Here is a 25,856-nt window from a genome sequence, read left to right as displayed (position 1 = left end):
AGGGAGTTTTTCCTTCCCACTGTAGCCAAGTGCTTGCTCACAGGGGGGTCGTTTTGACCGTTGGGGTTTTACATAATTATTGTATGGCCTTGCCTTACAATATAAAGCGCCTTGGGGCAACTGTTTGTTGTGATTTGGCGCTATATAAAAAAATTGATTGATTGATTGTCTAGCAAATTCCCTTCAGAGCCCGTGTCCACCAGTGCTGGGGCCTGAAGGGTTAAATCCCCATAAAGGATTGTAACTGGGAGTCGTGTGGCAATATGGGTGTGTCCCATGTGAATGTCTTGGCCCACCCCTAGCCCAGTTTCTAGGGGCGGGCGTTGGTGTTTAACCGCTCGGGGCAGTCCCTCACTTGATGCTCTATCGAGCCACAAACAAAGCACGCTCCGCGGACCAGCCTCCTCTGTCTATCCGGTGGTCTAAATGTGGCCCTGCTCGTGTCCATAGCTTCATCAGCAGGGGGAGCTGTAACCACACGGAGCGTAGAGGCCGTGGAGCGTGGGGAGGGCGGAGCTCGGTCGGAACTGGAAGGGAGAGGGACGGCGCGTGCCCGGCCATGCCCTTCGTCTCGTTCCCGACGGCGTTCTTCTAACCGATTGTCTAATCGTATAACCAGATCAATAAGCCCATCTAAATCCCGCGGTTCGTCCTTAGCCACCAGGTGCTCCTTCAGGACCAACGACAGTCCGTTTACGAAGGCGGCACGGAGGGCAGTGCTATTCCAGCCGGACCTCGCAGCCGCGATGCGGAAGTCGACTGCATAAGCAGCTGCGCTCCGGCGCCCCTGTCTCATTGACAGCAGCACGGCTGAAGCGGTCTCTCCTCTATTTGGGTGATTGAACACTGTTCTGAACTCCCTCACAAACCCATCATATGTGTGAAGGAGCCGTGAATTTTGATCCCAGAGCGCTGTAGCCCAAGCGCGTGCCTCACCGCGAAGCAGAGTTATCACATAAGCTATCTTGCTAGCATCAGTCGCATACATGACGGGACGTTGTGTGAAGACAAGCGAACACTGCATAAGGAAGTCCGCGCACGTCTCCACACAACCCCCGTACGGCTCTGGAGGGCTTATGTATGCTTCAGGGGACGGTGGGAGGGGTCGTTGAACGACCTGTGGAACGTCACTGTTGCGCACAGGATCGACAGGAGGGGGAGCCGCAGCAGCGCCCTGAGGGTGTGCTTCCACCTGCGCGGTGAGAGCCTCCACCCTGCGGTTAAGGAGGACGTTCTGCTCGGTCATTAGATCCAACCGAGCCGTAAAGGTGGTGAGGATTCGCTGCAACTCACCGATCATTCCTCCTGCAGACGCCTGTGCGCCCTGTTCTTCCATTGGCCGTTCAACAGCCGGTTGACGCCCCTCGGGGTCCATGACGTTGGCCGAGATATCCTGTTGTAAAAGTGTAGGAACACGGACCCACAACAGGGGGCGCAAATGAACGGACAATGGAGGAAGTCAAATAACAACACTTTACTGTTGTGAAGAAGCACAACCAACACGGCGAATTACAATTGTAGACAAGTAGTCAATTCACAAAAATGTGTCACGTGGGCAGGCTCGAAGATAAGAGACATCTGTCCAAAGCAGAACCGGAACCGCACGATTTCCTCCGCCACCGAACCCCGGGAATACTGGAGCCGCCAAGTCCCGAACTCCCAGGTGGCCACTGCCTCCGCTTGTCGGATCTGGTACTGCTGGCGAGGAACAAAAACAGTTAGATGTGGGTGCGTGTGCACCCAGCAACACGTATGGTGGGAAAATCACCTCCACCTCTCGTCGAAACAAAAAGAAACAGAATATCTGCTGTCCAACACACACAAGCAACAGATATTCCTGTCAGGAAGACAACACAGTCAGCTGAGAACGTTACCTCCTCGGTAGAGCGATATCTCGGCAAAGAGGTGGAGATGTCGTCTTGCTGATATACCACTGAAGATCGGATGATTGGTGACAGCTGTCATAGGTGACAAGTGACAGCTGTCACCCCAGCTGCTCCTGTGAGGCAGTAGCGCCCTCTGGTGCCTGGAGCCCGCACTCCAGGCAGGGTGCCCTCTGGTGGTGGTGGGCCAGCAGTACCTCCTCTTCAGCGGCCCACACAACACGAATGGTGTCCACCTGGAGGTCTCTCACAGTTTCTGGAAAAATTTGATGCAGCAAAGCTCCAAATCGTTCAGACATTTTATTCACAATAAAAATCCAATGAGAGGGGTGGACCACTGCTCACACAAAGCCTGCTCACAGGTGAATGATGCAACCGACAGGCGGGAAAAAACTCACGCATGCACACAAAGGTTCAAGCTTGGCTGATGCAATCACACGTGATTCAAATCCATATGACTTTTGCAAAAAATAAAAAGGTCGGATAGTTTTCTAACAGACCTCGTATACATTTGACATTGTTTATGTGCACTAAACTTTGAAACAGTCCGTTTTCCAAATTGAGGCGATGTGAGTGTGGGGGAGCCGCAGCAACATGTAGTCGCACCGCCGCCGCCGGCTTGGGGGAGAATGGGGAGCTACAGCAGCTAAAACTGAGCGGCACCCTGGAGGGCGAAGGGAGTGGCATGAGCGGGGGCCGGGATGGGGTGGTGGATGGGGACAGGATGGGGTGGAGGGGGGTGGGAACATGCTTTCAGTCTCTGTCCATGTGTGAGTGGCAAATGAGTCAGTTTCTGTCCGTGTGTGCTGGAGTTGGAGAAGATAAGAAAGAAGGCAGCCGAATAGTTTACCAAGGCCGTAGAAATTCTTCTGGAGGTAAACAATGGAGCATTTTGTCCTTCAGAGGCTAATAAGCCTGCCATGCTTATGGTTGAGCAGTGAAAAACACCTTTACAGCTCACATGAACAACCACATCCAATTATGAATATTCCCTGGTCTCCGACATCTTCCTTTGCAAGGCATGCATTTGCTCCGAGATGTTATCCAATTTGCGTCTGAGTTCAAGGGTTAACGCAGTATGAGAATGTATCAACTTGCCCAACTCATTAATCATGATGGACAGGTGAGGGGTCCTGGTTCTGGTAGAAGCTGTCTTGCCAATTCTCCGGTAAGTCAGTGCAGCACATAAACCAATAAATACCAGCAGAGAGCAGAGATAGAGGAGGAGATGTGACCGCTCTCGGCGGAGTCCCAAGAAAATGAACTGTAGTTTAGGTATGACACCACACTATAAGTAAAAATAACCATAATTATCTTTCAGTCATTAGTAGTCATTAGTAATCTATGAATGGTGGTATATATCATCACTTAGGGGTGGTGATGATACCCACCCTTGCCACATTCCTCCATGTAAAGCAGAGTTCCGTCAGGCAGAGCATCCGGCATAAAACCTGTGCCAATTCACCCCGAGTGCAAACAAGTGAGCAGCCGAAGGGACTTACTTTTTTACATCATCACTTATCACTTACATATACATCAAGTCATGGTGTTTAATGTTGTATGACACTGCAAAGTATATATATATATATATCTCCATATATATATATATATATATATATATATATATATATATACACTCAACAAAAATATAAACGCAACACTTTTGGTGTTGCTCCCATTTTGTATGAGATGAACCCAAAGATCTAAAACTTTTTCCATATACACAATATCACCATTTCCCTCAAATATTGTTCACAAACCAGTCTAAATCTGTGATAGTGAGCACTTCTCCTTTGCTGAGATAATCCATCCCACCTCACAGGTGTGCCATATCAAGATGCTGATTAGACACCATGATTAGTGCACAGGTGTGCCTTAGACTGCCCACAATAAAAGGCCACTCTGAAAGGTGCAGTTTTATCACACAGCACAATGCCACAGATTTGCAAGATTTGAGGGAGCGTGCAATTGGCATGCTGACAGCAGGAATGTCAACCAGAGCTGTTGCTCATGTATTGAATGTTCATTTCTCTACCATAAGCCGTCTCCAAAGGCGTTTCAGAGAATTTGGCAGTACATCCAACCAGCCTCACAACCGCAGACCACGTGTAACCACACCAGCCCAGGACCTCCACATCCAGCATGTTCACCTCCAAGATCGTCTGAGACCAGCCACTCGGACAGCTGCTGAAACAATTGGTCTGCATAACCAAAGAATTTCTGCACAAACTGTCAGAAACCGTCTCAGGGAAGCTCATCTGCATGCTCGTCGTCCTCATCGGGGTCTCGACCTGACTCCAGTTCGTCGTCGTAACCGACTTGAGTGGGCAAATGCTCACATTCGCTGGCGTTTGGCACATTGGAGAGGTGTTCTCTTCATGGATGAATCCCGGTTCACACTGTTCAGGGCAGATGGCAGACAGCGTGTGTGGCGTCGTGTGGGTGAGCGGTTTTCTGATGTCAATGTTGTGGATCGAGTGGCCCATGGTGGCGGTGGGGTTATGGTATGGGCAGGAGTCTGTTATGGACGAAGAACACAGGTGCATTTTATTGATGGCATTTTGAATGCACAGAGATACCGTGACGAGATCCAGAGGCCCATTGTTGTGCCATACATGAACAAGAACACAAGAACATCACCTCATGTTGCAGCAGGATAATGCATGGCCCCATGTTGCAAGGATCTGTACACAATTCTTGGAAGCTGAAAATGTCCCAGTTCTTGCATGGCCGGCATACTCACCCGACATGTCATCCATTGAGCATGTTTGGGATGCTCTGGACCAGCGTATACGACAGCGTGTACCAGTTCCTGCCAATATCCAGCAACTTCACACAGCCATTGAAGAGGAGTGGACCAACATTCCACAGGTCACAATTGACAACCTGATCAACTCTATGCGAAGGAGATGTGTTGCACTGCATGAGGCAAATGGTGGTCACAACAGATACTGACTGGTATCCCCCCCCCCCCCCCCCCCCCCCCCCCAATAAAACAAAACTGCACCTTTCAGAGTGGCCTTTTATTGTGGACAGTCAAGGCACACCTGTGCACTAATCATGGTGTCTAATCAGCATCTTGATATGGCACACCTGTGAGGTGGGATGGATTATCTCAGCAAAGGAGAAGTGCTCACTATCACAGATTTAGACTGGTTTGTGAACAATATTTGAGGGAAATGGTGATATTGTGTATGTGGAAAAGGTTTTAGATCTTTGAGTTCGTCTCATACAAAATGGGAGCAAAACCAAAAGTGTTGCATTTATATTTTTGTTGAGTGTATTATATATATATATATATATATATATATATATATATATATATATATATATATATATATATATATATATATATATATATATATCAATCAATCAATTTTTTTATATAGCGCCAAATCACAACAATCAGTTGCCCCAAGGTGCTTTATATTGTAAGGCAAGGCCATACAATAATTATGTAAAACCCCAACGGTCAAAACGACCCCCTGTGAGCAAGCACTTGGCTACAGTGGGAAGGAAAAACTCCCTTTTAACAGGAAGAAACCTCCAGCAGAACCAGGCTCAGGGTGGGGCAGTCTTCTGCTGGGACTGGTTGGGGCTGAGGGAGAGAACCAGGAAAAAGACATGCTGTGGAGGGGAGCAGAGATCGATCACTAATGATTAAATGCAGAGTGGTGCATACAGAGCAAAAAGAGAAAGAAACAGTGCATCATGGGAACCCCCCAGCAGTCTACGTCTATAGCAGCATAACTAAGGGATGGTTCAGGGTCACCTGATCCAGCCCTAACTATAAGCTTTAGCAAAAAGGAAAGTTTTAAGCCTAATCTTAAAAGTAGAGAGGGTGTCTGTCTCCCTGATCTGAATTGGGAGCTGGTTCCACAGGAGAGGAGCCTGAAAGCTGAAGGCTCTGCCTCCCATTCTACTCTTACAAACCCTAGGAACTACAAGTAAGCCTGCAGTCTGAGAGCGAAGCGCTCTATTGGGGTGATATGGTACTACGAGGTCCCTAAGATAAGATGGGACCTGATTATTCAAAACCTTATAAGTAAGAAGAAGAATTTTAAATTATATTCTAGAATTAACAGGAAGCCAATGAAGAGAGGCCAATATGGGTGAGATATGCTCTCTCCTTCTAGTCCCCGTCAGTACTCTAGCTGCAGCATTTTGAATTAACTGAAGGCTTTTTAGGGAACTTTTAGGACAACCTGATAATAATGAATTACAATAGTCCAGCCTAGAGGAAATAAATGCATGAATTAGTTTTTCAGCATCACTCTGAGACAAGACAGGTGTGCCATATCAAGATGCTGATTAGACACCAAGATTAGTGCACAAGTGTGCCTTAGACTGTCCACAATAAAAGGCCACTCTGAAAGATGCAGTTTTATCACACAGCACAATGCCACAGATGTCGCAAGATTTGAGGGAGCGTGCAATTGGCATGCTGACAGCAGGAATGTCAACCAGAGCTGTTGCTCGTGTATTGAATGTTCATTTCTCTACCATAAGCCGTCTCCAAAGGCGTTTCAGAGAATTTGGCACTACATCCAACCAGCCTCACAACCGCAGACCATGTGTAACCACACCAGCCCAGGACCTCCACATCCAGCATGTTCACCTCCAAGATCGTCTGAGACCAGCCACTCGGACAGTTGCTGGAACAATCGGTTTGCATAACCAAAGAATTTCTGCACAAACTGTCAGAAACCGTCTCAGGGAAGCTCATCTGCATGCTCGCCGTACTCCCCTGACAGCTAAAGGATACTCTGGCCAAGTTTTTAGCCGACTGGTCAGGGTGTCAGCCATCCCAAGCCAGATATCTTGAGTTCATGTCCTGAGGCAAGCAAGTGGGAGGAGTCACAATTCCAACACAACAGAGATGAGAGAGAGTACAGATGCTACGCATACAGGTGCTGGTCATATAATCAGAATATCCTGAAAATGTTTATTTATTTCAGTAATTCCATTCAAAAGCGACTGGAAACTTGTATATTATATTCATACATTACACACAGACTGATATATTTCAAATGTTTATTTATTTTAATTTTGATGATTGTAACTGACAGCTAATGAAAATCCCAAATTCAGTATCAGAAAATTAGAATATTGTGAAAAGGTTGAATATTGAAGACACCTGGTGTCCCACTCTAATCAGCTAATTAACTCAAAACACCTGCAAAGGCCTTTAACTGGTCTCTCAGTCTAGTTCTGTAGGCTACACAATCATGGGGAAGACTGCTGACCTGACGTCTTGCCTGGGCTAAAGACAAAAAAGACTGGACTGCTGCTGAGTGCTCCAAAGTTATGTTCTCGGATGAAAGTAAATTTTGCATTTCCTTTGAAAATCAAGGTCCCAGAGTCTGGAGGAAGAGAGCAGATGCACAGAATCCACATTGTTTGAGGTCCAGTGTAATGTTTCCACAGTCAGTGATGGTTTGGGGTGCCATGTCATCTGCTGATGTTGGTCCACTGTGTTTTCTGAGGTCCAAGGTCAACGCAGCCATCTACCAGGATGTTGTAGAGCACTTCATGCTTCCTGCTGCTGACCAACTTTATGGAGATGCAGATTTCATTTTCCAACAGGACTTGGCACCTGCACACAGTGCCAAAGCTACCAGTACCTGGTTTAAGGACCATGGTATCCCTGTTCTTAATTGGCCAGCAAACTCGCCTGACCTTAACCCCATAGAAAATCTATGGGGTATTGTGAAGGGGAAGATGTGACACGCCAGACCCAACAATGCAGAAGAGCTGAAGGCCACTATCAGAGCAACCAGGGCTCTCATACCACCTGAGCAGTGCCACAGACTGATCGAGTTCATGCCACACCACATTACTGCAGTAATTCAGGCAAAAAGAGCCCCAACTACGTATTGAGTGCTGTACATGCTCATGGTGCACAACAAAAAACACCTCCGTGTTGGAAACCATTCAGAAGATTCAGACGGCTTTCGGTGGCTTTTCAGAGTGAGTATCCGAGAAATTGTGTAACAGCTGGGCATGTCACAACATGTCCTGTGAGACTTCCATCACGGAGGTGTTTTTTGTTGTGCACCATGAGCTGCTCCGTCCCGACGCGCGAATTCCTCCACACGTCTTTCATTACAAAATCACCTGTGACGCCGATAGAATCTTCACCAAAAGCCATCTGAATTTTCCGAATGGTTTCCACCTGGCTGTCTCACACAGTTTCTGAAAAAAATTTCATGGAGCAAAGCGGCAGTCGCTCAGCCATTTCCCTGACAATGAAAATCCGACGAGGGGGCTGGACCAGTGCTCACTCAAAGCCTGCCCACAGGTGAATGACGCAACCGACAGGCGTGGACAGGCGTTGGATATGTCAAAATACTTGAAGAGGTCATGTTGCCTTATGCTGAAGAGGACATGCCCTTGAAATGGGTGTTTCAACAAGACAATGACCCCAAGCACACTAGTAAATGAGCAAAATCTTGGTTCCAAACCAACAAAATTAATGCCTCGCAGATGTGAAGAAATCATGAAAAACTGTGGTTATACAACTAAATACTAGTTTAGTGATTCACAGGATTGCTAAAAAAGCAGTTTGAACATAATAGTTTTGAGTTTGTAGCGTCAACAGCAGATGCTACTATTATTGTGAACACCCCCTTTTCCACTTTTTTTTACTAATAGCCCAATTTCATAGCCTTAAGAGTGTGCATATCATTATATACTCAACTACTATTATTCTGAACACTACTGTATGTGAGGCAACATTGCTAACCACTAAGCCAACGTGCAATCCCCTTTTCAGCCCAGTCTCACACTTTTTTCATGATCCTATTACGAAATGAGTCACATTTTCATGACACTTTTTTTGTAGTATTTCTAAGCCTACCCCTTCCCCTAACCATAACCTAACCCTCTCCCTTCTTCTAACCCTAACTATAACCTCTACAGACCTCCCCCCCTTCACCCCGCATTCTGTGCTCTTGTCACGAAATGAATTTGTGCTCTCGTCATGAACCATAGATTAATTTACTTTTCGTGATGACATCACAAAATGGCATGAGATTGCATTGCCCTTTTCAGGTTATCCTCATGAAAAGATTATAGTAAATTGTATAAAAAGCAATGCACAAAAACTGACACACATCTCACATATTCATCAATTTGCAGATGGTGACAATGTCACGGAAAAAATGACAGTGGAGTTTCTTTCCAGGAAAAAAAAGATGTGGAAATTTGTCTTATTCTTTTTATTTGAATTATTCTAACTCTAAACCCTAAGCCGAGCTTTAACCATAACTTTAATGCTCGTTTTTGAATGTTAAATGTGAAATGTGTGTTCCGCATGCACATGGAAAGTCATAGAATGTGCACAAAATACCATGCTTATGGCCCCTTCACATATAGTGTGAAGTTTGGACAGCATTTGGACAAAAATGGCAAAACAGTGCGAAACAGTTCAAAACATCGCGCACAAAACATCGCACCGACAGGCAGGCGTGCACGAACCTGGTGCGTTTGTGGTGAGTTTGTGCATGCATCGGTGTCTTTCGAGCAGGAACAGTGCCAGGTGCAGAACATGGTGCCGCTTATGTGGAATAAATAAAAATCAGCCAGTACCTGCGGAACCACATCGCGCTGGTTATGTGGAATGATTTTTTTTTTTAAAAAAGAGAAAAAGACACCACCCACTGGACGTGAACGTGCACCTTTCAAAACCTCTGATTACCAGTCAGAGACTTTACCACTGAGCTATGGAGCTGTTCTTTGAACGTTGCGGGCTCATATCAGGAAGGACATGGAAGTATTACAAAAAAAATTAAAATCACACACCATATAAAAACACTGCATCTATCAAGCGAGCAATACAAATATGATCTGTCTGTTCCTCTGGCGATGACCCATGGTCAGACATACAGTCATGAAATGACATGAATGAGAAGCAGTTCACTCGTCTCATTCATGTCCACATCTGGTGGTGCATCTTGTGGACGACGCGCTGATGTGACAGTTAGATCACCTGCTGTGTGTTCTGATCTGACAGTCCGTTTCAACCTGGGAGCAGCCTGTCCATGTGCGCGCCGTGCACGCACTCACTCAGTGCAGTACGTAGCCACAGTAATATATGTTTTTATTTATGTCCACTTGATAACAGCAAACAGACACACGCGCCTCACATTGGCCAGTTGTTTGTCCATGTCCATCCAAACACAGTACGTGGTGTCCAGCTGGACTGTCCAGATCCACAGATTTCCACAGCTGCTTCAGTGTGAGGACATACCTCCCATCAGTTCTCAGTGCACACACCAAAGCCATACTCTTGTGGGACAAATTTCTCTGCTAGTACAAAGGTGATTGTCTGCAGTCTGTTATCATGCCACAGTGCCATGCAAGCCGTGTTAGATGTTTGTGCGTGTCACCTGGAATTTGGTCAACACCTGCCGCGAGAGGTTGTGATGGGTTCGCACAGCACACACTATGTCTTTCAGGCGCTTGTGTGCGCAAATAGTTGTAGCAGCAGGTGTATGAGGCCTTGGAGGCAGGGACGACATTACACGGTTTGCACACGATTCATGCGTCATGCGCACTAAGTGTGCACTTCGTCCAAACTTCGCACTGTGTGTGAAAGGGCCCTTAACGATTTATATGAGATATGTGTTTTTACACCCCATGCCATGTATTACAACTTACAGCCTTAAATCAGTGTTATGTTGGTATTGCTTTTAATATGAATCCTTATTTCCTTATTATATGTGGGGGTGTTGTGGGACTACAGGTTACTGATACCACTGCAATGCACAATCCGGTCTGTATACAGACAAAATAGTAGCTGTGTCCACATTCCAGACATCACATCAGACCTGTTCCTGGTAGGTGTTGGACTCCGCCGGGGCTCCCCCTTGTCACCAATCCTGTTTGTGATGTTCATGGACAGAATTTCAAGGCACAGTCAAGGACTGGAGGGTGTCCAGCTCAGGGACATCGGAATTGCATTGTTGCTTTTTGTGGATGATGTGGTTTTGCTGGCTGAATCAGCCAGTGACCTCTGATGTACAATGGGCAGGTTTGAGGTCGAGTGTGAAGTGACTGTGATGCAACTCAGCACCTGGTCCTCTATCTAAAAAAGGGTGGATTTTCCCCTCTGGGTCAGGGGACAGTTATTGCCCCAAGTGGAAGAGTTTAAGCATCACTGGGTCTAGTTCACAAGTAGGGGTAAGTTGGAGTGTGACATTACTTTATCCTCCAGAAAATACAGCAAGGGAATAAATACAGTACAAACCCTTTCCTCACTACATTTTTCCAAGATTTTGTGCAATCTAAAAAACCAAAGTGGAGATGGACATGCCCCAAATAAAACTGGGCTATGTGTTTTGGAATATGCGGCATAGATCCTCAAGATAGGATTCTATGCTGTCATTGTGTTCAACATAACACAATATCTCACAAGCTCAGATTACATTGGCCAACAACGACTGAGAGAAACACCAACACTTGTTGAGATTATGAGAACCATAGTTTACCCTGGACTCTGTAGAGTGAATGGAATGACAGTCTCTGACTCATCTTGGGTGGGGAACTGGCAGTGGTAGGAACAATTCAGCTGATCCGATAATATATAATTACACTATGTAACACAATTTTTGTTCCTGGCTTCTAAGTGTTATATTTCAACTGCTTATGTCTAAAGTCTATGGAAAAATGACTACATTCAGCACAAACTTTGATTTTATTTTATTATTATTTTTTTTTTTTACGTTCTAGAAAGTTCTAAAAGTTTCTTGAAATTTCTAGATAATTCTGGAAACTTCTAGAAAATTCTGGACAGTTCTAGCAGTTAAAGAATATTCTAGAAGACTACTCAGTAGTAGTGAAGGCGAATCGAGAATATTATTGAAAACAGACAAATTTCAAAATACGAGGTCTGTCCATAAAGTATCGTACCTTTTTATTTTTTTCAAAAACTATATGGATTTGAATCACGTGTGATTGCATCAGCCAAGCTTGAACCTTCGTGTGCATGCGTGAGTTTTTCCACGCCTGTCGGTTGCGTCATTCGCCTGTGGGCAGGCTTTGAGTGAGCACTGGTCCACCCCTCCCGTCAGATTTCTTTTGTCTGAGAACTTGCTGAGAGACTGACGCTTTGCTCCATGAAATTTTTTTCAGAAACTGTTAGAGACAGGCAGTTGGAAACTATTCAATAGATTCAGTTGGATATCGGTGAAGATTCTGTCGGCATCACGCAGATTATGGACTGTTAAAACCTTTTTAAAGACAGCCCACAGCAGCGGAGGGCGCGCTGCGCGCCAAGCGGCCATCAACAGACTGGATCGACCAAATCATTTCTAAACTGAACGCTGTGTTGATCCGGGACATCATGTGACTACCACAGAAATGGCAGGAGAGCTGGACATAGCACTTTTGCGGCACATTCCACTGTTACAGGAGATTTTGTAATGAAAGACGTGCAGAGGATTTCGCGTGTCGGCACGAAGCAGCTCAGGACACGCAGCAAAAAAAAAAACACCTCCGTGTTGGAAACCATTCAGAAGATTCAGACAGCTTTCAATGGCTTTCAGTCGAGTGAGTATCCGAGAAATTGTGTAACAGCTGGACATGCCCCAACATGTCCTGTGAGACTTCCAACACAAGGACACAGAGAGAGTGGCCAGGAATCAAACCCAAATCTACATATTATTAGCCCAGCTTCTTATCCCACTGAGCCAGCTGCTACATGTGCTCTATGTATGTTCTACACATGAGCATAACTGATGAGGAAACTCAGAGAAATGAGGATGATGAGGAGTACAGAGTAAGATCAGAGATAACAAATCCAAAACAAACTGATTTCACTGAGATTTAGTTTAATTATTCTCTGGGATCAATAATGCTTTTTCATGATTTCCTCAAACACTACAAGACTCAGTCCAGTGCTCGCTGTAACAGGTTCAAAGAGCAGGAAATCCATTCATCTACTGTGCTTGAAATCATTACCAGTGGACAACACACGAGAAATACGTTTGCAGTGATTACAACAGAAATGAGGATCACAGCAGCAGTGGAAACCCTGCTGAGGAGACAATCATGGAAAAACAACATTCCCTTACTCATAGAGAGAAAGTGTTTAGTGAAATGTGCCAGTCGATCACTGTCTGTGCTGAACATCAGCCTCTGTGTGATGTGTTGAAATATGAACACCATGAGACAGGCAGGTGGCGTGATCGGCATGAGGCCAAGCTGTGAATTTTAACAAACCCTTTCCAACTCCTCACAATGTGTGGGTGTGCGTGTGTCCCTCTCTTCAATTAATTCTTGTCGGTAGAAAGAAATCGAATGTGTCAGCCACAGGTTTGGGACCAGCTGCCTCCAAGGCACCGACAACATGCCAATCATGGAGAGACACATGCTGCCTACAGGGCAGACTGGGTGAAGGTGTATAAAAACAGCTGCTGGTTGTTGGGAACGACAGGTGTGATAATCTGATTGTCACAGAGGAGTGACAACCATCCCTCAGCTGGATGAACCAAATTGGCCTTCAATGGAGCAAAACCTCCGCTGTGGAACTGTGAGGGTTTTAAAGAGCAGCAAACTAATCAGGTTGATGTGGAGCAGGTGTGTGGAAGGTGGTGTGGTTTAGTGAACAAAGAAGAGGGAAGAAAGGCAAGAAAGTGCAGGAGGGCAAAACAAACCGGTGCAAAGCAAGATAAGTAGGTGACAGAAAAACTAACTGAATAACATGATGTGTTCTAGACAAACAATAATGCGTGAGTGAAACCAAAAGGGGTAGAACTAAGAAATACGGTGACAAGTCTAAAGAGAGAAAAAACAAGGAGCTCTGAATTAAATCAAACTAGGATGAAACAGATAATGGCAGACAGGAGAATACAATAACTGACAAAGGCACAACGACTATGGATTAAACTGCAAATAACCAAAACCCGGAGAATACAGTATAATGCAATAAATAAAACAAGGTAACTGATGAACAGAAAATGCCATGAATAACAAAAAGAACGAATAGAACATAATCTGATGAGCAACACCAAAGTTAAAAAAAATAATATGTGACTAAGCATATACAATAAATGTGATAAACTCATGAAATAATTGAAAACAAACTGGCAGGATAAAACTATAATGGAACTGAATCATGACAAAGAAATACAAAGTGACAAAGAAACCAAGTAACAAAGCAAAATGGAACACAGAATAAATACATTATGAAAATAATCCACTAATAAAACAAAGCAGGAGCCGAAGGGGAGGAAAAGAAAGAAGGAATCAAAGCCTTGAACAGGGCCAAACCAAGACATCTGCAAATTTAACTGCACCTGATACTTTTATTTAGCATGATTAATAACAGCTGTTTTGTTATCACAGAAATTGTGCTTTGTTTGGTTGTTCAACTCAGAAAGTAAACTTGCAATGAAACAAATTTCCCCTTTAATTTGTAGTACCCTTCCTGCCAGTAGGGTACAACAAATACTTTAATGCATTTATTTATGCTTGTATACATGAATTTGTACATTTAGATATTTATTTAAACTTGTATTTTTGTGTTCATACTTATATCTATTTATTTATACTTCTATGTGTGTCTGATCACATCCGTCAACTTGTCCATCACTACTGCAAACATGAACCAATCCTTGTGGTAATCCCACATCCACCTTGAATGCATCTGCCACTCCTACTGTGCATCTTACAGTTGTCATACTGTCCTTGAATATATCCTGCACCCCTCTAACATACTTCTGCCACTCCAGACATCCTCATACAATAGCACAACTCTTCTATTGGCAACGTATCATAAGCTGTATCTAATTCCACAAACACATGATGCAACTTCTGGCATTTTCTGGAGTTCTCCATCAGCACTCTCAGTGCAAACATTGCATCTGTAGTGCTCTTTCTCAGCATCAAACAATACTGTTGCTCAAACATATTGACCTTTTGTGTCAGTCTAGCTTTCTATTTTTTAGAATAATTTCCAGGGTGGAATGGTTGTTCAGCATACATCATTAATGACTTCAAAAAAAACAATAATTGGGTGCACATGTCTAAATTTATTTGGGATATTCTCTAATCCACATAGGGTCAAAATGATATGTACAGGCTCAAGGATATACAACCCCAATTCCAATGAAGTTGGGACGTTGTGTGAATAGAGTACAATGATTTGCAAATACTCTTCAACCTATATTCAAATGAATTCACCACAAAGACAAGATATTTAAGTTTCAAACTGATAAACATTTTTGTTTTTGTGCAAATATTTGCTAATTTTGAAATCAATGCCTGCAACACATTTCAAAAAAGTTGGGACAAAAGACTGGGAAAGTTGAATGCTCAAAGAACACCTGTTTGGAACATTCCACACATCAACAGGTTAATTGGAAAAAGGTGAGTGCCATGATTGGGTATAAAAGGAGCATCCCCAAAAGGCTGTGCCATTCACAAGGAAAGTTGGGCCAAGGATCACCACTTTGTGAACAACTGCATGAAAAAATAGTCCAACAGTTTAAAAACAATGTTTCTCAGTGTTCAACTGCAAGGAATTTAGGAATTCCATCATGTACAGTCCATAATATAATCAGAAGATTTCAGAGAATCTGGAGAACGTTCTACACATAAGCAGCAAGGCCAAAAACCAACACTGAATGCCCACGACCTTCGATCCCTCAGGCGGCACTGCATTAAAACCCGGCATCATTGTGTAAAAGAACCTTACCTCTTGGTCTCAGGAACACTTCAGAAAACCATTGTCAGTTAACACAGTTTGTCGCTACAGCTACAAGTGCAAGTTAAAACTCTACCATGCAAAGCGAAAGCCATACATCAAAATGCCGCCGCCTTCTCTGGGCCCAAGCTCATTTGAAATGGACAGACGCAAAGTGGAAAAGTGTGCTGTGGTCTGATGAGTCCACATTTCAAATTGTTTTTGGAAATCATGCATGTTGTGTCCTCCAGACAAAAGAGTATTTCTTCCTTAGTATTTCTTCTGTTTTCCTTGTTGTTTAATGCTGGCAAATTATACAGTATTTTTTGTATTTCTGATGCCTGATTCTGTTTTTTCTCTCTGTTTAAGGTGCAGCTCCATCCAGAGATGGGAGTTATATTTGTGTTGGCAACCCTCCTGTCCTGTGCTCCAATAGCATTTCTTGTATATTGTCCGTGAATTGTTTCTGTGAATTGTTCTGTAATATATGTTTGTAGCATGGCCCAAGCAGAGGGTCACCCCTTTGAGTCTGGTCTGCTTGAGGTTTCTTCCTCAGAGGGAGTTTTTCCTTACCACTGTTGCTCTGGGGGTTGGTAAGGTTAGACCTTACCTGTGTGAAGCGCTTTGAGGCAACTCTGTTGTGATTTGGCGCTATATAAATGAAAATAAATTACATTGAAATTTCTTTAAATGTGTTGCAGGCATCCATTTCAAAATGAGCAAATATCTGCACAAAAACAATAAACTTTATCAGTTTGAACATTAAATATCTTGTCTTTGTGGTGTATTCAACTGAATATAAGTTGAAGAGGATTTGCAAATCATTGTATTCTGTTTTTATTTACATTTTACACAATGCCCCACCTTCATTGGAATTGGGGTTGTATATACAGTCACTTAAATCTTTTATTAAGTAGAGCTGAAGGTTCTATAATGTCTTTTAACATGACAAGGTCAGTACCTATTAACTCCTCATTAGTGATCATGATTGACTACAACTGGAAGTTTATTTTTGGCACCATAAAAAAAGATGTGTTTTACAGCCCTTATTGGACTGACCAATATTCATAATGCTGGGAAAGTCCAGAAACCCAGTGAAGATCTAAGAAGATGGATTGTGTATTTAGTTACACAAATTGGGAAGGAACAAACCAGGAATTACAAAGGATCAGTCCCCCCATGAACTGTAAACTGCTGGAAGACCAATATCACTGTGCACAGTGAAGCGGGTTTTACATCGCCATGGATTGAAAGGGTGCTGACCAAGAAATAAGCCCCTGCTCAAACATCAACACTTTCAAGCTAGACTGAAATTTGCAACTGCCCACATGGACAAACCAAATACCTTCTGGAGAAATGTTTTATGGTCAGATGAGACAATGATTACTGAAGAAGGAGGACTACATCCAAATTCCTCAAATCAGCAGCTAGATGGTTGAAACCTGGCAGCAATTGGGTGTTCCAAATGGATAATAATCCCAAACACACATCAAAATTGGTTGTGTGTTGGATAAAGAAGGCTTACATTAAGCTTCTGGAATGCCCTTTCCTAAGCCCCGACCAAATTAAATTAACTCAGTCAATCAATTCTGCCAAAAACACTTGTCAAATATCATTCCACAATTATGCCAAGTGCTTGTTGATGGCTACCAAAAGCATCTGGGTGAGGTACAGCTTGCTAGGGACATTTAACCAAGTATTAGTGGATGTGTTTTGACCCTGTGTGGATTGGAGAACATTCAAGGTTAATTCAAACTTGTGAACCCAATTCTTGTTTTACAAGAATGAATTAATATTTTATTGTGATGAGAGTTGTAGTAAAGAGTATTTTCCTTGAATAACAGGGACAGTTTTGGTGAATTGGAAACCTTATAATTGTCCAGGTACCCCTTGCAAAAGAGGTCTTGATCTCAATGGGACTAACCTGGTTAAAAAAGTGTGTGGAACTTAGAGTGAAGGAGGAAATTAGTAAATTAAAAGGTGGACCATCCACTTTTAGAACTGTGGAGGATTACTATTCGTTCTGTCACCCACATTTCCTGTGTTTGACCAATCTCCTTTATTGTACAAGAACAGTTTCAGACACCACCAGCTTCTTGTTTTGAATTCAGCCTGAGACTTTGATTCAAAGCTTTGATTAAAAGGCTTTAATACTCAAAAGTGCTTCCCCTATTCTACATTGATATCTAATGTTATCAATCAGTAACTAGATATCACAGCATAGTTTGTCCACAGTCAGCTTCTTCTTTTGAATTCAGCCAGTGAAAAATTTCAAGTCAATGCTTCAGAGCTTGCTTTAAGATTTCAAAGAGTGCTTGGTGCTGATCTTTGCTTCAAATTATGTGATGCAAAAGTGTACAGACAAAATAAACCAAAAGTAGGTGGAAGTTGGACTTAGAGCACAAAGGTTGTGGCAGCTGCTGGACTACTAATAGTTTTTCCAGTTATTGCAGCCAGAGTATTGGTGAGTGAAACCCCATTTGGTGGGGTGAGTGTTTTGTCATTGTCAATAAGTTAGATTAAAAACATGAGGGAAAGTTTGATTCTCAAATTAAAACTCAGCCTCAGGTTATATGACTGGCAGCCCAACCAGGAAATGGGCTTTGCTCTCACCAGCCAAAATTAAATTAAAACACTGAATTTAAATTCATACTGACACTGACAGGCCCTTGCATACTCTGATTCTAAGCAAAACATATTTATTTCTTATTTATTATGTTGTATTATATCTTTTTTCTCAATGCTTTGAGCACCTTAGGGGTCTGCACTTTATCACCCTCTAGTGGCCAGCTGCCCCTGCATCTCACTACCTTCTCATCTTTGTGAAGATGTGCACATGTGTAGTACAATGCTGGCCAGTCCTGAAAAAAATGTCAGTTTTCAAACAACTGAAGCACAGGCTGAAATTTTATTTATTTTGGAAAAAGGAATTCAGTTTTGTGACAGCAGAGGATATGCTGAAAGTCTGATTATGTTTTATGCAGTCTGGGCAAAAAACAAAGAAAAGAAAAAAATTTAACATTGATGTCTGCTAAAAGCCTTATTAAAAATGTAAAAAGAATAAAATATAAAAAGAAAATTTAATGACTATTGATCGGATGAGTGAAGGTTGAAGTGCAGCTGAAAGACAGAATACTGTTGCAAGAAGTAGATATGATGATGATAGGTTTCTCTGTTGTTTTTCAGTTTTGCCAATAATAATTCTCTTGTTTCTCCTCATGTTCTACAATCCTGTATTCATCCTACTCTTCTTGTAAGTTTTGTTTGATAGTTTGAAGTTACAGTGTGTAGAAATTCTGTGTTTATTAGTGGAATGTAACATTCATACCATATGTTAATTAGTGTATAGTTACCCACAGCAACCAATGTGTTTTCATAAGATTAGAATGTGCCCTTCATATCGAGATGGGAGGGGTCCAAAAGGGACATACTTACTCCAGTAGAGGGAAAAGGAACCAGTGGTTGCTCACCTACACTCTGTCTAGTGGTTGCTAGTGAACACTGTTTGAGAACCTTCATTTTTGTTAAATGGAAGAAGATAATACATATTGTTTATCACAACATAAGGCAAAGGAGCATGAATCCCTATCAACAAAAAAAGAAGATGTGAAGGGAAGGGAAATTGTCACTGGCAATGGCCTCATACAATCTACAATTTCAGGACGAGATGACACAAAGTCCAACAAACTGTAGCTTTAACTTTGTTGTTTGTTTATGTTTCTTATATTCCCATTTTACACACAGTTTAGCTATTTTTGCTTCTCTTTTCATTTACAATATTGTGTTCATCTATATTATAATAACTAAGTGGCCTCTGTGTGAGTGTGTGTGTGCATGTATGTGAATGGCTTTGATCATGCAGAGACCGGGGACAGCTGACATTTGCCATTTGGCATGCTTATGTATTTTGGGTCAAGGATGAACTCTGCAAAAATGGAAAGTTGATAGGACAAATATGTTTTTAGAAATTGGCAATTTTACCAAAGCAGTTAACAATGAACATTGTGCTGCAATGCACCATTGGAGTTCATGGTTTTGGGGGTAAAAATGTTATTGTGGTTCATGTTACTTTAACAGTGTTGTTAGTTCATTTCATTTCATTTTCATTTATTTATACAGCACAAAATCACCTCAAGGCCTTTCATACAAGTAAGGTCTAGGGTCTTGTTAGTGTTCTTGCCCTTGATTTGTTGTGTTTTGTACTTCAATTGGTTTAGTCAGTTTAGTTAAGTGTTATGTTGCTGTTCCCATGACTGAAGTGTTATGCTCCTGGTACCATAAGTGAAAAGTGTAGTGCTTTAAATGTCTTCCACCACAGTCTCTGTTTGTTAATTAAAAGCACCCTCTTACAGCAGAATTCAGAAAAGACAAAAAGCTCTGCCTGTGTATGTGTGTGGGTGTGTGCATGCAATTTTGATCATGCACAAACTGGAGAGAGCTGACTTTTGCCGTTTGGTATGTTTATGTATTTTGGGTCAAGGATGAATGGCGCCAAAACCGAACATTGATAGGACTAATATTGATACAGTCTATGTTATAATAGCCAAGTGGCCTCTGTGTGCATGTGTGCATGCGTGAGTGCATGCATGTGTGTGTATGGCTTCGATCACAGCAAAACCGGGGAGAGCTGACGTGCCATTTGCTATGCTCATGTATTATGGATCAAGGATGAACTCTGCAAAAACGGAAAGTTTATAGGACAATTTTTTTTTTTTTTTTTTTTTGAGAAATTAGTGATTTTAGCTAACCAGTAAACAATGGACATTGTGCTGCAATGTTTGGGGTTTGGGATTTTAAATATCGTTCTTGTGATTCACGTTAGTTCAACAGTGTTGTTAGTGTTAGACTTTTTTTGTAGTTCAATTGGTTTAGTCCATTTATTTAAGTGTTGTATTACTGTTACCATGAGTGACTGAGGTGTCATGCTCCCAGTACCATAAGTGAAAAGTATAGTGCTTATAATGTTTTCCACCACAGTCTCTGTTTGGCAGTTTACAAGCACCTGTTTACAGCAGAATGCAGAAAGGACAAAAAGCTCTGCTTGTGTGTGCATGTGTGTGTGCGTGCATGCATTTTGATCACACACACACTGGGGGGAGCTTGCATTTGCTATTTGGTATGTTTATATATTTTTGGTCAAGGATGAATGGCACCAAAACCAAATGTTGATGGAACTTTTTTTTTAGAGAGAAGCTACATATATTAGTTTACAACACTGAAAAATGGACATTGATATTTACATTCTGGACTCACATGCCAATTCAGCATGGGGCTGTAAAACATCTATATATTAAAAGTGTGTGTGTGTGCGAGATTTTATTTAGTAAGTTCAATGTAAGTATATAATATAACTGTAAATACGTTAAAAATGCATGAATGCCACAATGTGAAACAAGTGACACAAGTGAAAACACTTATTTCCATTGTGGACCATTTAAAAATCAAATGAAATAGAAGTAAAAATAAAATAATAATAATACTGATGATAATAACAACAAAAACAGTAATGATAATAATAATGATAGTGTGTATATGATAACAAGAACCTAAACAATTTATAAATACATTAAGACAGTAAATTTACATTAACAAATTACATAATTAACAGGAAGTAAAAGGGTTGAGTTCTTCTAAAAACTGTTGAGGTCTAAGGTCTATGTTTCTAAAAACATTCTAGAATCACAAACCATTCCAACTCATTATAGAAAATTTGCACAATCTATTACCACCCTTGAAAAATGTCAGCAACCTATTTTATAAGCACGACCCAAACTAGAGCCTGTGGATCCCCACAGCCAACATGCTAGTTACATGGAAATTTCTAGTTCAGCTTATATTGCCTATTCAGTCTGTTTTTCAAATCACTTTTCTTTTGTAATATTATTCAAAAATCATTTTTAAGAATTTACTGTATATCTTGGATCCATTACCCATTTTGTCATTAAACAAAAATAATGATAATAGTTAAGCCCATCATGAAAGAAGTGTGATCATTTTGTTGAAATACATGTGTTACAGAGTGTTTCAACAGTAAATTAAAAAAAACTGCAATGTCAAAGTCCTGACATTACTTTATGTGAAATTTACATGTACAGGAGGAAACAAAATACTGACAGATATTGCAGCTATTCAGCATGCAAACTTTGGACTTTGAGAATCCTTTTACACCTTGAGTTGATGGCACAGCCACGAACGGGACTCACTTTGGATGGCGGATGTCAGGAAGCGAGCGGTTGAGTGAAATCCTGTTGCTGATGTAAATGTTGAATCCATTCTCTCTGTAGGCCTGGTCCACCCGGTCAGCTTCTGTCAGCGGGACTGGCTTCCCCTGTTCACCATAACCTATGTGACGAAAATGCATACGTTTGAGTCCCAGTCAGTACCTACGCTATGGACATGAAGACATGCATAATGTAGACAAAATAAATACACCTGATTGAGAGTTTGTCTATTTGTTTGACAAATTCAAACACCGGATGACTTCTGTCATTTTAAAAATGAACAAGAAACAGTTCAGATTTTAAAACTGCGCATAAATATAGAAATATACTCCTTGGATTCGAAAATGCCTCGACAGATACCGTCTAAAAAGAAGTGAGTGGACAGACAGACAGACAGACATTTCCTTCCCCACTAATTTGTCAAGATCAAAAACAATAAATCCTATCATCTTATAGCCTACAAATGAATGCTCTGGGTTGGCTCCCTACACCAACATGCCCATTGCAGTCCGCTACTATCACCATTCTTCCATGCTTGGCCACACTCTCCACCACCTCATCTAACTCACTCCAAAAATCTTCTGTCTCCTTCATCTCGCAACCTACCTATGTGGAATATGCACTTATGATATTCACATCACCTCTTCAATTTTCAACTTCACACTCATCACCCTGTCAGACACTCGCTTAACCTCCTACACACTCTTAACATACTCTTCCTTTAAAATGACCCCAACACCACTTATCCACCACTCCTCTTATCCACACCATGATACAACAGCTTGAACCCACCGCCTGTGTTCCTGCTCTTACTTCTACTTCTACTTGGTCTCTTACACACACAATGTGTCTGCCTTTCTCCTTTCCATCATATCAGCCAGCTCTCTCCCTTTACCAGTCATACTGCCAACATTCAAAGACCAACTCTCACTTCCACCCTTCTAGTTTTCCTCTTCTCCCGCTGTTTGTGGACATGTTCTCCTCCTCTTCTCCTTCTTTGCCCTGAACTAGCTCAATTTCAGTCAGCATCCTGTAGGGCAACATCACTGGTGAGGGTCGTTGTTAACCTGGACTTCAACTGATCTGGTATAGAAATTTGATTTTTAGTCTGCATGGTTGGGTTGGCTTGTTTTACACCGGATGCCCTTCCTGACACATCCCTACTTATTTATCCCTGATGTGGGACAGGCACTCAGAGTGTACTGGCTGCACAGCCCATGTGGCTGAGTTCAGAGGTGGGACAAAGTCACTGTCAAGTCATTCTCACATCATGAATTGCCAAGTCTCAAGTCAAGTCTCAAGTCAGCTTGCAAACAATTCATTATGACTTGAGACTTGACTTGGGACTTGACTTGAGACTTGTGACTTGCCGATTCATGAGTTGAGAGTGACTTGATAGTGACTTTGTCCTACCTCTGGCTGAGTTGCTCTTCATTTTACCATACTTTCAGAAATTCCTATTTTATTGTACTGTGTTTTAGTATCATGTCCATGTGTTACATATCAAAATATTCATTATAATGTCACCTTTCAGACTTGGTGTCACATATTTGTCAAGAAGATTAACTGTATAAATATTTGGCTCCAAAAATGAAAACATGAAAGTCATTTTTTGAAAACGCTTTAAAAAATTAGGTTTCCCTTTACCCTGAAATAAAAGCATCAATGTCTCTGGCAATGCTTCATTACTTTATCTTTTTTGAGAGAGAAAGAGAGAGGAGCTGATGACATGAACAATGTGCTGCTTGTCCTCCAAAGCTGTAAGGGAAAAATGAGGATTAGATTTATTATTTTTTTCTTTTGTTTAGTTTTTTCTTATTATTTAATGCCAATGATGTCATGAAACTATCACAGCATAAAATGAGCAGAATTGTTACCAACACAACTGATGAATATAGTGGATTCAGGGACACAATGCCATTAAATCACTTGTAAATTTTCTGTGGCAAATGCTGGAAAATCAATCACATTGTAAAGTGAAGCATGTCCACTTCATTCATTCCAGAGCTCTGTACAATAGCCAGTTTCAGCAGTTCCTGCTCAACATTCATGGAGGATCTGGAGATGTTGTATGCTAGATGCTAGACTATGCTAGATGACTCAGCTGAGGCTCCACATTGCAGTAGTTTTTCGGTCAGGTTTTTTGTCTAAAAAGGAACAGCTGCTGCAAGAACTGCCATCCCTCTGGAAGCTTCACCTGTGAGGTATACAGATGTCTAGGAAGGGCTTATGGTTTAATGAGGTCAGTGGACAGAGGTGATTAGTGATGCAAATATCTTTGCAGAGGAACAAACACAGTCTTTGAGATCAGTCTTTCAGTCTCACTGTATGGTTGTGAGACTTGGTGTCTAACCAGCAAACTAAGGCCCCAACTGGATGTCTTCATTAGGGTTCTTTAGGGAATCCTTGGATGTTATGTGATGTTTTGACAAATGAGTAGTTACTTAATCAGACTGACATGATGCATACTAACTAAATTGGCCAAGTGGTGTACTGCACAGAGCATGATCTATTGTTCAGGTGTCTCAATGGTCAGGGGGTACAGCAACAGCAAAGGCAAAAGAGACACCAATGATCACCTGGGTGCAGCAGACAGATGGCTACATCCAACAAACGGGGATGAACTGGTGCTCTGCCTGCTTGTTTACCAATTTAATCCACGGCAATTCCATAGTTTAATGTATGCAGTGACGCAAGACACCAGAGCATGCTGCCAAACATGGCCTAAAAACATAAATTCTGGCAAAAAGTGTCTTTTTCATTAAAAATGTCAAAACCCTAATGAGGTACACAGTATTTCTAAGGACTGCATATAATGTAGATTACATGGGTGCATTACATTGCTCTAACAAAGAGCTGTTTTTCTCAGCAAGCATCTGAGAACCTACCAGTACGAGCAGCCTCGCGTTTTATTGCATCATAGTCGTGCCAGTCTCTCCGCCGCACACCATCGTGGCCCACTTGAGCAACATTCCTCAACTGGTTTAACCCCTGTAAGAGCATAGAAAATATACACATCAAGCCATTTCAGTCACACTCATTTTAGTAACATATTTTTAATCACCAACTGAAAAGTCCTTCAATCAAATATTAGTGGAGCCAATAACTGTCCAGCAGTGTTGCAATGCAACAAAGTAGAAATACTTTGTTACTGTACTTAAGTAGAATTTTGACGTATCTGTACTTTACTTTGTTATTTACATTTCTGGCAACTTTCACTTTTACTCCACTACATTTCCTCAATAAAATGTATACTTTTACTCCGATACATTTCCCTTAAACAGCAGGGGTGGTGGCCAAGTGGTTAATGCACTTGGTTTCAGTGCTGAAGGTTCTGGGTTCAAATCCTGCCACATTTTTCCATGTAATGTGGAGCTGCATCAGGAAGGGCATCCGGCGTAAAACCTGTGCCAATTCAACATGCAGATCCACCTTGGATTTGCTGTGGCGACCCCGAGTGCAAACAAGGGAGCAGCCAAAGAGACTTACTTTACATTTCCCTTAAAAATCTTCATTACTTGTTACGTATTATTACATAAGTATTGATCTCTTGCGCAGAAACTGATCAACCCCTGGGAACTAATTATATGTCAAATTCAATAGGATTTTGTGTGCAATACTTGTTTTTCATATTTTTTCACTTTTTTTTTTTTACTTCTACAGTTCTTCTGAGTTATACAGCTTCATGATGAAGTGGCATAGAGGAGGACGTTCTTAAAAAGAAGAACTGAAAGTCCAGCTACAATTTGACAGAAGGTACATCTGAGATGCAAGCCTAGATTTAATGTTTGGTGAAAGAAAATCCTTCTCTATACTACATCATCATGAAGCTGTATAACTGGTGATTAAAAAATGCAAAACATGTACTATGCACAATTTCTCCAGTCACAGCTACAGCAGTCTATAACTTGTTTTGGGTTGTCTAGGTGTCTTGGTGGCTTTCCTCACTCTTCTCCTAATTGCACAGTCACTCAGTTTCTGAAAAATATGTATTCCATACAAATTTAACATAGAGTGCCATACTGTTTGTATTTCTTCATCACTGATGTAAATAAAACGTAAGAC

The 25,856-nt window shown here is 41.9% G+C and overlaps 1 protein-coding gene across 1 annotated transcript in view; it reads right to left on the bottom strand.

Annotated features, from left to right (window-relative positions):
* Positions 1-25,856, bottom strand: part of LOC117516975 (polypeptide N-acetylgalactosaminyltransferase 10-like) — a 396,627-nt gene that overhangs the window by 289,507 nt on the left and 81,264 nt on the right. The window contains 2 exon segments of the mRNA XM_034177870.1: positions 21,774-21,912; positions 24,680-24,782. Coding sequence (XP_034033761.1) covers positions 21,774-21,912; positions 24,680-24,782 — 242 coding nt within the window.

The sequence above is a fragment of the Thalassophryne amazonica genome, chromosome 9 (assembly GCF_902500255.1).
Source record: "Thalassophryne amazonica chromosome 9, fThaAma1.1, whole genome shotgun sequence".
In the NCBI taxonomy this organism is placed as follows: domain Eukaryota; kingdom Metazoa; phylum Chordata; class Actinopteri; order Batrachoidiformes; family Batrachoididae; genus Thalassophryne; species Thalassophryne amazonica.
This window is presented reverse-complemented; position numbering and strand designations above follow the sequence as displayed.